Below are 14,917 nucleotides of genomic sequence, written 5' to 3'. Positions count from 1 at the left end.
CTAATGAGTCTCCACCAAGTTTAGCTTCATGCTGCAGTGATTAACACCACCTTTCAGCTGATTGAAAGGGAGGCACCACTATTAAGACAGCTTAACTCAACTGGAGGTTGTTAGCTCTATGTTAGAGGCCGACTCTTAATCTATATTTAAACTTTAGAAAATTTATCAGATCTTACCATGTGAACAAATTCCCAACTCCATTCTGTCTGTGTCACATTCAGGCATGGAATTCTGTCTCCTTGTGACACCTTGCTGTACCTTAGAATCTACCATTTTCCAAAGTACTGATATCAGAACTGGCCTCTTGTTCCCCATTTTCTCTCTCCCTCTTTTTTTAAATTGCAGAATTATATTTAGCCCCTTCCAATCTGCAGGGATCATTCCAGAAGCAGCAGAATTTCAAAAGATAATTACCAATGCATCTATTATCTCTGCAGCCATTTCCTTCAGCACTCTGGGGTATAGATAATCAGCTCCAGGGGATTTTACTACTTTAAGTCCCATTAATTTTTCTAGTGGATTATTTTTGCTAATATTAATATTTTGCAGTTGCTTGTTTGATCTAGTCCCTTGATTGTCATTATTTCTGGGACATTTTAGTATTTTCCTCCATGAAGATTGTGTACACTGTTATGATGTGGATCCCCCCTCACTCCCTCTCTGAGGACTAACACTGAAACACTCAGAGGAGTACTTCACCCTATAATCTATAAAAGGTGTGTCTGAAGTGGTGTAACCTGCTCTTCAGCAATTTCTAATGGTTAAATACAAAATAGATCCCTGACACTCACTCTTAAATCAACACGTAACAATTTATGTATCTAACTAACTGAACAAATTAACTAAACTATTAACAAATGGAATAAATCCCTTCTAACTATTGACTATTCCCAAATAAAACAAGATTCCAATGGAATGCTGTTCCAATAAATACAATTCCCACTCATTAACAAAAATAGAATTTAGTCACTCTCTAAATTACAACTTGGTTGTGTGTCTTCTGGAATATTCTGGGCTTTCTCTGTTGATTCTTCTGTCTGGAACTTCTTTCTTCTTTGATACCTTTGCTATCCTGATGGTGTTTTCTCTGATTCATAGATGAAGCTATGAGAGCCAGCGATTCTCTCTTTCTTGAGAGTTGAGAGCTGTTAGCTCTGGCAGGTGGCAGTTGCTCTCTCTTTTTGTCCCACTGCCCCTTATATACTCGTGATGAGATATTAATATTTCCCAATAGGATTGGTTCTAGATTGTCAAAGCCATCAGATTTAACTTTAATAGGTTTTTGGTACCTAAGTGCCTGATTCAAATGGATTGGATAAATTCAAAAACCTGTTGTCTTTGTTGCGAAGTTGAGTTTGTGAAGTTGGAATTTGATGTTGCTAAAGATGTAAAAAATTGTAAAAATGCTAGAGGAGAAAAAAAACATTGCATGGTCTCTTTCAAAGCTGCTGTTTTGTTTCAGTGCTTGGAGGTTTAAAATGCAAAGTACATCCAGAGTCCCAGAGCTATCAACTCATTTTAAATCTCTAAGCACAGAAAGAGCACCACCTTTTAATGGGACCACGTAAATTCCTTTCTCCTTAGCATTTTACTATTTCACAAACTCTAACTTTGTACCTCCCAATCTACAATTCTTCTACCCAACTTTGCAACACCACCAACATCTCAACGTCTAATTTCCAAGTAAAATCTGCTATAAATAAAACTGAAGAGTCAAATGCAGTGAAAAGTTAACTTTAAAATACTTTATTTTGTTTAAAATATACATCCGTTCAGTCTTACAAATTGAGAAAATAAAATTCGTAAAGGTTTAACAGTCTTGAATTGAGAGACAGAGATGAATCACTACAAAATTCTACAACACAGATTGTCCTGAAGAAATGAAGTGGAAGCACTAAAAATGTTAATTTTCATTCTCCATACAACTCGGAATGGTACAGATATAGACAACTATTCATCACGACCTTCAATCAAAGTTTCAGTATAACTGAAAACTAAGTCATGCCGAGCTCTCAACTCCACAAAACCACCTTCAGCCAGGAAGGTCATTGGTCCCTCAATTACATTTACAATGCAAAACACCAGCATTACTTTGAAGTTAATGAACCGTTACACTTCAAAACAATTTAAAGATGACCATTCATGGCAACATGAAGGAAGTGGGCTGTCCAAACTGGTCGAGGGAGAAATGGATGCGCTGCACTGAGTGTAAAGTTTGAGATGCAAAGTATTTGCATTAATACAGTCACTTGGTCAATTTTATTTTAAAGCTTCGTCAATCGCTCACCTGGAGAAACTTGAGCCATCTTGAAAAATGGAACATTCCACCCCAAATAACAAAACACAATGCTGATGTCACAGCACTAACACTTGAGATTCAGTTCATTGATCGATGAGCAAAATTAACTGTAGGATCAGTCTCTCTAACTGAGCTCCCACACATGGCTGACTAGGCGTATTGAATAAGGTTTAATCTCTGAACTATCAGGTTAGGCTTAGCTCAAAATGGTCAGCTTTGTACAAAGATTTTCACTCTACAACAGAAGATTATTCTTTGTACAGAAAGAAAAAACAACCCATGTTCTGAATTAATTCTAAACATTGTCCACACAATTTCTTAGACTAAATCCCAAAATGTTCATCAGTTATATCATGGAACGAGATGTTATAAATTATTCAGCATGACTATGAGCAATCATTTTGCCCATAACGATACTTTGAAAGTTATGATAATGACAAGTTAACACTGAAAAGTTAACACTCTTACACAAAGAAATATTTTACTCAATGTATCACAATTACACATCAAAAGATACTACATAACAAAGAATACAATGGTACATGATGATTCATGCCCCTTAAGAAAAGCACAGTTAGTTTCAAAGATGTTGTCGTGGATAACTGAGGATAAGTGTGACATTTCATAGTTATCAAACCAGTTCACCTCACCTCACACCTGTCAGCATTTGCAGTGTGCTTTCCTGATCTAACAGCTGGGGATTTATATTTCAGTCATAGGGTTAACTGACAGCAGATTACTGGCAGTTATTCATTATTCAGATTCTCCTCTTTCTGAGCGAGGCCTCAGTCAATCCAATCACCCTGATGTTTGCAAATTAGCAAGTGGAAACTTATAAACAGCAAGGACACACCCAGAGGCCAAAAAAGGACACTGCTAAATACAGATAAGTGGCACCACTTCAGAGCAAAGTTAGAAGCTTTGGTCTAATAATACGTGGTGCAAGTGATTACTTCATCACAAATATAACTCTTTAAAATTCTTCAGTGTAATTGGAGCGATATATTTAACCTTAGTGAATTGTTTAGTATATGTCTAGTGACCTTCTGAAAGTATACTGAAAATATTCTGGCACATTTAATACAAATGCAGGCAGTAGTGGGTGCAAGGAGAGTGGTTGTCGATTAATCTACCTACTTAGTTATCCCCTGTATTCTCTACTCCACCTGAGATAGACTAAGAGCTGACAGTTCAGGGCCACACAAGGACATTACATGAACATCAAAGGATTAGAGAAGTGAATTCAGCTCAAGTGAAACCGTAAAGAGAGCAGTACAGCTCTAGCCAGGAAACAATCTTCAGTATAAAAGGTTTCTTCCACTCTACTGCTCTTCAACCAGAAGGAATGTGTTTGTGGAATATTAGGGGCTGAGGAATGTTTGGTGATTTTGAAAGATGTGGAGATGCTGGCGTTGGACTGGGGTAAACACAGTAAGAGTTTTAACAACACCAGGTTAAAGTCCAACAGGTTTATTTGGTAGCAGATGCCATTAGCTTTTGGAGCGCTGCTCCTTCGTCAGATGGAGTGGATATCTGCTCTCAAACAGGGCACAGAGACACAAGATCAAGTTACACAATACTGATGCGAATCTTTACAGCCAACCAGGTCTTAAAGATACAGACAATGTGCAGCGCTCCGAAAGCTAATGGCATTTGCTACCAAATAAACCTGTTGGACTTTAACCTGGTGTTGTTAAAACTCTTACCAATTTTGAAAGAGTCAGGACTGAGGGCAGTAAGAATCAGGAGTGTACCAGACGTACACTCTAGTGACAGCACTGAGCTCATTTTCACCAACTTTCACTTCATTTCATCAACTGACTCTGTATTTAAAAATAAAACAGCTGAAATTGAGTGGAAGAGGAGAGGCAACCATTACAGCTTTGACAAGCTAAAAAAAAACTGCTCCAGGACAAATTGGGTACTTTCTGACAGACATCCAACGCAATTTTAAAATAGCCCTGCCAGGCAAAACATGAAAGCTCTAGTCAGACATTGAAGATTTACTGGAAATCAGTGAGCGGGGCGCGGGGGCGGGCGCAGCGGGCGGGCGTGGGGGGGAGCGGGCGGGCGAGGTGGGAGCGGGCGGGCGGGCGAGGCGGGAGCGGGCGGGCTGATTGTGAGGGAGTGGGGAGGGAGTGAGTGAATATTGTGAGGGAGTGGGGAAGGAGTGAGTGATTGAAGGCCAGCAAGTGAGTGAACAATGTGTGCTGACGGATGTGCAAGAACGTGTAAGTGAGGAAGACCCAGGTTCGGAAGAAAGGAGCGCACATCGAAGCTCAGAAGTGGGAGCAGGAGTAGGCCATCTGGGGGTAGGATGAGATTTACAACTTCACTCGACTTTAACTCAACATTTTTCAGTGGTCTGGTCTCTCATTACAATTCCATATCTAATTACAGTTGATAGTTTAGCATTAAATGCAGTCTATTTTCTGGAGATGAAGAGATTAATGGAGCACTCTAATAGCAGAATCAGTACAATGACAGAGGTGACTGTAACTACACGTCAAAGAACAAGAATATGTTGCCTGACTCTCTCAGGATATGTGAAGTGCTGAGAAATGTCACATAAATAGAGGTAGTATTCTGAGAGAAATGAATCAGCAGCTACAACAACAGGCTCTCCAAATCAACACTAATTATACAAAACAAAGGATAGATTCAAGTTAAGGAATAAGCAGTAGGAATTACACAGATTATGAGAAGTGTGATTAAAATATTTGAGAGTATGATTAACCTATTAAACACTCCCTATGTTCTTCAAGTAATTAATTTCAATTTTCAAGTCACTTCTTTAATGTTCCTCAAACAACTGCTGCCAAATTAGTGTTATCCTTGGATTTGTATCTGTCCTGAACATCATCAGATTTTTCAGGCTCAATGGAACTATGGACTTTTAACCTGATTCCGTTATTATGTTGTCTGAATTTGTTCCGTCCATTTTGGAATTTTAGAGGACAGAAGGAGACCCTTTTTACCTATACCAGCTCTTTATGAGCAAGGTCTTGTGCTGAGTCAGTAAACTCCAAACGCCAACAGAACCATAATTTCAAATGAATAACGTTAAAAGTGTATAACTAATACTCTCAAATCTCCTAATGAATAACTTTAGATTGACAACACAAGCAGGTAGAAGTGATCCCCACACCATGGATTCAATGTGATTTGGTCAAGTTCCCTGATTAGCTAATGAGTGTTATAGGACTCTGTTACTCTGGGTTTTGAATACAGTTCCTGTTTAACATCCTGTGGGACTGGACCAGTTCAATTTGATCAAATGCAAAATACTTCAGATGCTGTACAGCCGTCATTGCAGAACATGCAGATCAGGCATCTGAGGAGACCATCAAGAGTTAATGTTCCAGATTGATGATGACCTTTAATGACCTGCTGAGTATTTCCAGCATTTCCTGTTTTTTAATTAAATTTGTATCTTATTATAATGAAAAAAGAGGCAATTTGTCTTGCACTCTTCATGCAAACTTTCAGTACACTGCAAGTCCTCAGTGCACCGGAAGCCAAACAAAATAAACGATGGCCATTCACTGGTTCATTCCTCATGGCAATGCCATGATCAGAGTGAGGCTGTCTGGTTTAAATTTCAAACAATGCTTGGCACTTAACTGTCAGTTACCATCAACTGGTGCATTTGCCATGACCTCTACCAATCAGAATCCACTTGCAAACCATCCAGTACTCTCTTCTTAAACAGTATAAATGTGTTGTCGCCCTTGACATTGGTATTCTAGTTAAATGTCCTGATGAGTGCAAGATGAAAAACTTTGACAAAAATGTCTCTTTTCAGCAATAATCAAGTTCTGTTCCAGCAAACAATTATAATGTTCGTCAAATTTGAAATTTCATATACATTTGTAAGACTAATTTTTCTTTAAAATCTCAACCTTAAACGGGAGAATTTCAGAATACATTAAAAAAACAAAAAACAGCTAAAAGCACAACAAACAAAATAACTGATTTATAAACTTAAATTCCTACTTGAAAGAGTGAGTAAATTGTTCCAGTTCCAAGTTGTAGCTCTATAATCTCATTAGGGAAATGGCTTTCTAAAGGCAGAATAAATTAACTGATAAACAAACACAATAAAATAAATTCCCAATGGAATTAAGCAGTCAGTTACAGGGATCCGGGGGGAGGAGGGAGGGAGTTACCACTTACAGGAATCCGATGGAGGGAGGGAGTTACCACTTACAGGGATCCGATGGAGGGAGTTACCACTTACAGGGATCCGGGGAGGGAGTTACCACTTACAGGAATCCGATGGAGGGAGGGAGTTACCACTTACAGGGATCCGGGGAGGGAGTTACCACTTACAGGGATCCGGGGAGGGAGTTACCACTTACAGGGATCCGGAGAGGGAGTTACCACTTACAGGGATCCGGGGAAGGGAGGGAGTTACCACTTACAGGGATCCGGGGGGAGGGAGGGAGTTACCACTTACAGGGATCCAGGGAGGGAGTTACCACTTACAGGGATCCGGGGGAGGGAGGGAGTTACCACTTACAGGGATCCGGTAGAGGGAGCTACCAATTACAGGGATCCAGGGGAGGGAGTTACCATTTACAGGGATTTGGGGAGGGAGTTACTACTTACAGGGATCCGGGGATGGAGTTACCACTTACAGGGATCCGGGGGAGGGAGTTACCACTTACAGGGATCCAGGGAAAAGAGCTGCCACTTACAGGGATCCAGGGAAGGGAGCTGCCACTTACAGGGATCCAGGGAAGGGAGCTGCCACTTACAGGGATCCAGGGAAGGGAGCTGCCACTTACAGGGATCCAGGGAAGGGAGCTGCCACTTACAGGGATCAGGGGGAGGGGGAGGGAGTTACCACTTACAGGGATCCAGGGCAGGGAATTACCACTTAGAGATCCGGGGGAAGGAGCTGCCACTTACAGGGATCCGGGGAGTGAGTTACCACGTACAGGGTATATTGGGCTCTGATGTGCAATTCGTAGTGATTTATGGGGAGTATGTTAGTATTTGTAGGGGTTATTGGCACTGTTAATACTTACTGAAGTCATGAAGTACCTGCATGTCCCAAAGTTTCAAAAGCACCCAGTGACTAGACTGGGCCTTGCTTGTTCGCTGTATAATACTGTAGGCCTAGAATCACTAACTGGGATACCATGAGTGTGCTTTTAAACAAGTGACTGCCCCAAGTGTGAGCACATTGTATATTTGCTGCGGTCAGTTTTAGAACACCTAAGTATTTGTACCATTAATACTTAAAATTATTAAACTGAAATAAAATTAAGCTTTCTGCTTCTGCTATGTGATGAACGCATGGAAGATGGCAATCAAATAATTGTGATATTCTCCTAAATAGCTTGTTAGAAGGGTATGAGAAGGGGCACAGCAGGTCACTTTATGGGGGCATCACCATCAGTTAAAGAATTGCAGCCTTCCAGAATCAGGCATTTCAGTGTCAAAATAATGCAGCCAGAAACAGAGAAGTCGGCCTATATATTTAAAGTACATCAGTGGAAAGTCAGCCTATAGGTCTGTGTTCCTGTTACTGTTTTAGCAACGTGTTTAGGATCAGATAAACACAGCACAGAGACTGTAAATTTCAGATATACATTGCAGATGAACAGAGCAGGAACTTTGCACAACTTTTGGAATAAGAGTGCAGCAACAAGAAATCCTTCTATCCTCCCTCCTTTTCAGTCTGAACTCTTGACTGTATTGCAAGTCTGTCAGTGAGAATCAACAAACTACCACTGCAAAAGATCCAATTACTCAAACTGCTCTCACAACATGCAAGGGAGAGGGGAAAGTCTGCACTGTACTGCCTGACACACACTGAAATCAAACCAAAAACACAAAACATGCTGAAAAATTATCGGCCATCATCTGGCAGCGATTCTGTTCCAAAACTTTGATTTCTTTCTGCAATGATGTAATTCATTACAAAATGATTTTCTTCGAAAATACTTAAGTATTGCCTTTGAACATAGGTTTAGCACAAACTGTTTGGTTTCCTTCGGCCCATCTTTATGCAGGTGAACACTTTGTGAATTTCCACACAGAACAGTTTGGAACAATTTTTTGCTATGATTGCCAGTTTCACATTGCATCATCTCACTGCAATGTACACCATTATGTTTAGCTCCTACCCTCCATGATCTAGTCTAGCAGGGTACCCTGTTCCTGTGCTCTTGTTAAGCTGTCCTTTCGTAATAAATGATGGACACCCATCCTTTTGGGGCTCCTCTGCTGTCGTCCTAAGGTTACTGATGGCTTGTCTCCAATCTCTTCCAATTCATCCTGCAGGGTGGACTGGCTTTCATGAAGTAATACCTCTCTCTCTTCCACTGAACCAGAGCCAACATCCCCATATTCTTTCTGTTTGTGTAAGGGACTGTCTTGGCGGCTCAGTCGATTGCTACTCACAGTATGCAGCAGTTGCTCCTCTTCCTCCCGAGAGAATTCATTCCCATAATCCAGTAGGGACTTGCCTTTCCTCACTTTTGAATCTGTGCTGTCTGTGTCTAAGCTGGAATCTCGACTGATTGAGAAGCTGCAGCTGTGACCTGATTCCTCTCCATCTGAATTAGCAAGTCTCCTCTCACCCAAGTCAATACTGTGTCTCAGGTTATTCTGTAACTCTAGGATCATTTCACTGCTGAAAGATGTTCGATGCGCAATAACGCTTTCAGAAGCAGGGGCTACTTTCTCAACAAACATCCTCTGCCAGTTTGCAAGCAGATCCTCTTCAGAACTTGTTGAGCTCGCAAATGCACTTGGAACTTCAGGTGGGCTATTGAAAGGGCTGGACTGGGCTGATCTAAACTCATTGCCAGGAGTTCTGGGTGTGCCTAATCTTGGAGACTGATATTGCTCACTGCTTATCTGTCCTGACCTCCTTCCATCTGATAACGGGCTGTTAGGTACAGTCCTCTGCCGTTCAACCGAATCATCCTCCCCCTGGACCAGACTGAGCGATATGGCTTGTCTGGTAGCATAAGTACAGTTTGGTAAGGGACTATCCTTTGGTATTTTAACCTTGTCATCTGAGGAGAATTCAATGACAGCTTTACGTCCAGGGAAAAGGTTTTGAGGTGGAGTGGGATACGGGTTGAGTCTCTCAAAGGTGGGTGGTTCTTCAGGAGTGTTGTCTGTGCTATTTTGCCTCTTACACACACCATTCTGAGCCTTGATTTCCTCAGCTGTCCCTTGGTCTCTCTCTTTCCCTGCATTTTTTAAACCATTAGCATTGCTGCTCATATCCACGTGAACAAAGACATCCTCTGCCATTGGTTGGTTGCCACTGCTGGACTTGGCAGAGTTCAGAATCATTGGTTCTGGTTTCTCTAAAATTCTGGCAATGACAGAGGTTGGTACAACATCAGATGAACCAAGAGCCGAAGATGGTTCCTGTTCTGACTGGCCCTCTTCACTGGTCTCCAAATGCTTGTTTACCATCTCTTGGAGAACAAAGGGAAGCTGCAGATAAAACAGAATCAACACCGAATTTAGGTGAAGTGTACCTTCTCATCAGATATGAGTCTTGTCCATCTACTGACCAAATACAGGAAATACGCCTGAAAAAGCACAAAAAAATCAAAAGGCAGGACATGGATCCAGCAAACAACAAACTGTCTTGTAGTATTTAAAGCAGCTGTGTTTTACTGAATTGGAAAAACCTGTCATGATATCTCATTAATAGCTTTTCAAACAATGACCGAGAGAGGATGTCAGACTGAATATGATCATCTGGATACTCGAAGCTAACCATGCTGCCAATGGAAAAACATGCTGGCTGCCATCTGGAGTTGGCCAAAGGTGTAGCTCCAAACCAAAGGACAGGAAGATCAATATTGGGATGGGGACAGATGTGTGATCTGGAGATTAATATTGGGATGGGGGAACAGATGTGTGATCTGGAGATTAATATTGGGATGGGGGAACAGATGTGTGATGTGGAGATTAATATTGGGATGGGGACAGATATGTGATCTGGAGATTAATATTCGGATGGGGGAACAGATGTGTGATGTGGAGATTAATATTGGGATGGGGACAGATATGTGATCTGGAGATTAATATTCGGATGGGGGAACAGATGTGTGATGTGGAGATTAATATTGGGATGGAGGCAGATGTGTGATCTGGAGATTAATATTGGGTTGGGAACAGATGTGCGATCTGGCGATTAATATTGGGATGGGGACAGATGTGTGATCTGGAGATTAATATTGAGGTGAGATAGATGTTTGATCCGGAGATTAATATTGCAATGGGGCCAGATGTGTGATCTGGAGATTAATATTGGGATGGGGAACAGGTGTGTGATCTGGAGATTTATATTGAGGTGAGATAGATGCTTGATCCGGAGATTAATATTGCAATGGGGCCAGATGTGTGATCTGGAGATTAATATTGGGATGGGGAACAGGTGTGTGATCTGGAGATTTATATTGAGGTGAGATAGATGCTTGATCCGGAGATTAATATTGCAATGGGGCCAGATGTGTGATCTGGAGATTAATATTGGGATGACATAGATATTTCATACAGAGATTAATATTTGGATGGGGACAGATCTGTGATCTGGAGATTAATATTCGGTTGGGGACAGATGTGTGATCTGGAATTTAATATTGTGATGGGGACAGATGTGTGATCTGGAGATTAATATTGGGTTTGGGACAGATGTGTGATCTAGAGATTAATATGGGGTTGGGGACAGATGTGTGATCTGGAGATTAATATTGCAATGGGGACAGATGTGTGACCTGGAGTTTAATATTGAGATGGGGCCAGATATGTGATCTGGAGATTAATATTGGGGTGAAATAGATGTTTGATCCAGAGATTAATATTGGAATGGAGGCAGGTGTGTGATCTGGAGATTAATATTGGGTTGGGGACAGATGTGTGATCTGGAGATTAATATTGGGTTGGGGACAGATGTTTGATCTGGAGATTAATATTGGGATGGAGGCAGATGTGTGATCTGGAGATTAATATTGGGATGGAGGCAGATGTGTGATCTGGAGATTAATATTGGAATGGAGGCAGGTGTGTGATCTGGAGATTAATATTGGGTTGGGGACAGATGTGTGATCTGGAGATTAATATTGGAATGGAGGCAGGTGTGAGATCTGGAGATTAATATTGGGTTGGGGACAGATGTGTGTACTGGAGATTAACATTGGGATGGGGACACGTGCGTGATCTGGAGAGTAAAATTGCAATGAGGACAGATGTGTGATCTGATCTGGAGATTAATATTGGGGTGAGGACAGATATGTGATCTGGAGATTAATATTGGGATGGGGGGAACAGATGTGTAATCTGGAGATTAAAATTGCAATGGGGACAGATGTTTGATCTGGAGATTAATATTGCAATGGGGATAGATGTGTAATCTGGAGAGTAATATTGGGTTGGGGACAGGTGTGATCTGGAGATTAATATTGCAATGGGGACAGATGAGTGATCTGGAGATCAATATTGGGATGGGGGAAAAGATGTGAGATCTGGAGATTAATATTGGGTTGGGGACAGATGTGTGATCTGGAGATTAATATTGGGGCAAGATCGATGTTTGATCTGGAGATTAATATTGGGTTGGGGACAGAGTTGTGATTTGGAGATTAATATTGGGCTGGGGCAGATGTGTGACCTGAAGATTAATGTTGCAATGGAGACAGATGTGTGATCTGGAGATTAATATTGGGGTGGGGACAGATATGTGATGTGGACATTAATACCGGGATGGGGACAGATGTGTGATCTGGAGATTAACATTAGGGTGGGGACAGATGTGAGATTTGGAGATTAATATTGGGATGGGAACAGATGTGAGATCTAGAACATAGAAAAGCTACAGCACAAACAGGCCCTTCAGCCCACAAGTTGCGCCGAACATGTCCCTACCTACTAGGCTTACCTATAACCCTCTATCTTACTAACTTCCATGAACTTATTCAAAAGTATGTGAATAGACCCTATCGAATCTGCCTCCACCACCACTACCGACAGCCGATTCCACGCACCCTCCACCCTCTGAGTGAAAAACCTACCCCTAACATCTCCTCTGTACCTACTCCCGAGCACCCTAAACCTGTGACCTCTTGTGACAACCATTTCAGCCCTGGGTAAAAGCCTCTGAGAATCCACTCTATCAATACCTCTCAACATCCTATACACCTCTATCAGGTCACCTCTCATCCTTCGCTTCTCCAAGGAGAAAAGACCTAGCTCTCTCAACCTATCCTCATAAGGCATGCCACCTAATCCAGGCAACATCCTTGTAAATCTCCTCTGCACCCTTTCTATGGCTTCCACATCCTTTCTGTAATGAGGCGACCAGAACTGGGCACAGTACTCCAGGTGGGGTCTGACCAGGGTCCTATACAGCTGCAGCATTATCTCCCGATTTCTGACTCAATTCCTCTATTGATGAAGGCCAGTATTCCATACGCCTTCTTAACCACAGCCTCTACCTGCGACGCTGCTTTGAGCGTCCTATGAACCCGGACCCCAAGATCCTTCTGATCTTCCACACTGCCAAGCGTCTTACCCTTAATATTATACTCTTTCAAAGAACAGTACAGCACAGGAAACAGGCCCTTCGGCCCTCCAAGCCTGTGCCGCTCCTTGGTCCAACTAGACCAATCGTTTGTATCCCTCCATTCCCAGGCTGCTCATGTGACTATCCAGGTAAGTCTTAAACGATGTCAGCGTGCCTGCCTCCACCACCCTACTTGGCAGCGCATTCCAGGCCCCCAACACCCTCTGTGTAAAAAACATCCCTCTAATATCTGAGTTATACTTCGCCCCTCTCACCTTCAGCCCGTGACCCCTCGTGAACGTCATTTCATCCTATTCGACCTGCCAAAATGAACCACCACACACTTGTCTGGGTTGAAGTCCATCTGCCACTTCTCCGCCCAGTCTTGCATCTTATCTATGTCTCGTTGCAACTGCTGACATCCCTCTCCACTATCCACAACACCACCAACCTTTGTGTCATCAGCAAACTTGCCAACCCATCCTTCCACTTCCTCATCCAGGTCATTTATAAAAATCACAAAGAGCAAGAACAGATCCCTGGGGCACTCCACTGGTGACCGACCTCCATGCTGAAAAAGACCCATCTACAACCACACTTTGCCTTCTGTGGGCAAGCCAGTTCTGAATCCACAAGGCAATGTCCCCTTGTATCCCATGCCCCTTCACTTTCTCAATAAGCCTTGCATGGGGCACCTTATCAAACGCCTTGCTGAAATCCATATAAACGACATCTACCGCTCTTCCCTCGTCTATGTGTCCAGTTACATCTTCAAAGAATTCAATTAGGCTCGTAAGGCATGATCTGCCTTGGACAAAGTCGTGCTGGCTATTTCTGATCATACTATTAGAACATAGAACAGTACAGCACAGAACAGGCCCTTCGGCCCACGATGTTGTGCCGAGCTTTATCTGAAACCAAGATCAAGCTATCCCACTCCCTATCATCCTGGTGTGCTCCATGTGCCTATCCAATAACCGCTTAAATGTTCCTAAAGTGTCTGACTCCACTATCACTGCAGCCAGTCCATTCCACACCCCAACCACTCTCTGCGTAAAGAACCTACCTCTGATATCCTTCCTATATCTCCCACCATGAACCCTATAGTTATGCCCCCTTGTAATAGCTCCATCCACCCGAGGAAATAGTCTTTGAACGTTCACTCTATCTATCCCCTTCATCATTTTATAAACCTCTATTAAGTCTCCCCTCAGCCTCCTCCGCTCCAGAGAGAACAGCCCTAGCTCCCTCAACCTTTCCTCATAAGACCTACCCTCCAAACCAGGCAGTATCCTGGTAAATCTCCTCTGCACTCTTTCCAGCGCTTCCACATCCTTCTTATAGTGAGGTGACCAGAACTGCACACAATATTCCAAATGTGGTCTCACCAAGGTCCTGTACAGTTGCAGCATAACCCCACGGCTCTTAAACTCCAACCCCCTGTTAATAAAAGCTAACACACTATAGGCCTTCTTCACAGCTCTATCCACTTGAGTGGCAACCTTTCGAGATCTGTGGATATGGACCCCAAGATATCTCTGTTCCTCCACAGTCTTCAGAACTCTACCTTTGACCCTGTAATCCACATTTAAATTAGTCCTACCAAAATGAATCACCTCACATTTATCAGGGTTAAACTCCATTTGCCATTTTTCAGCCCAGCTTTGCAACCTATCTATGTCTCTTTGCAGCCTACAACAGCCCTCCACCTCATCCACTACTCCACCAATCTTGGTGTCATCAGCATATTTACTGATCCACCCTTCAGCCCCCTCCTCTAAGTCATTAATAAAAATCACAAAGAGCAGAGGACCAAGCACTGATCCCTGTGGCACTCCGCTAGCAACCTGCCTCCCATCCGAAAATTTTCCATCCACCACCACCCTCTGTCTTCGATCAGATAGCCAGTTATCTATCCAATCGACCAACTTTCCCTCTATCCCACACCTCCTTACTTTCATCATAAGCCGACCATGGGGGACCTTATCAAACGCCTTACTAAAATCCATGTATATGACATCAACTGCCCTACCTTCATCAACACACTTAGTTACCTCCTCAAAAAATTCAATCAA

General features: G+C 42.5%; 1 protein-coding gene across 1 annotated transcript in view; it reads right to left on the bottom strand.

The window, feature by feature from the left end:
• Nucleotides 1-1,725: 1,725 nt before the first annotated feature.
• The window catches only part of tjap1 (tight junction associated protein 1 (peripheral)), a 222,187-nt gene continuing 208,995 nt past the window's right edge, over nucleotides 1,726-14,917 (bottom strand). The window contains exon 8 of the mRNA XM_078213519.1: nucleotides 1,726-9,766. Within this exon, the coding sequence (XP_078069645.1) occupies nucleotides 8,447-9,766 (1,320 nt within the window). The 3' untranslated portion in view covers nucleotides 1,726-8,446. The remainder of the gene's footprint in view (nucleotides 9,767-14,917) is intronic.

The sequence above is a fragment of the Mustelus asterias genome, chromosome 5 (assembly GCF_964213995.1).
Source record: "Mustelus asterias chromosome 5, sMusAst1.hap1.1, whole genome shotgun sequence".
NCBI lineage: Eukaryota > Metazoa > Chordata > Chondrichthyes > Carcharhiniformes > Triakidae > Mustelus > Mustelus asterias.
Note: the sequence above shows the minus strand (reverse complement) of the source record. Positions and strands in the feature narration are given on the sequence as shown.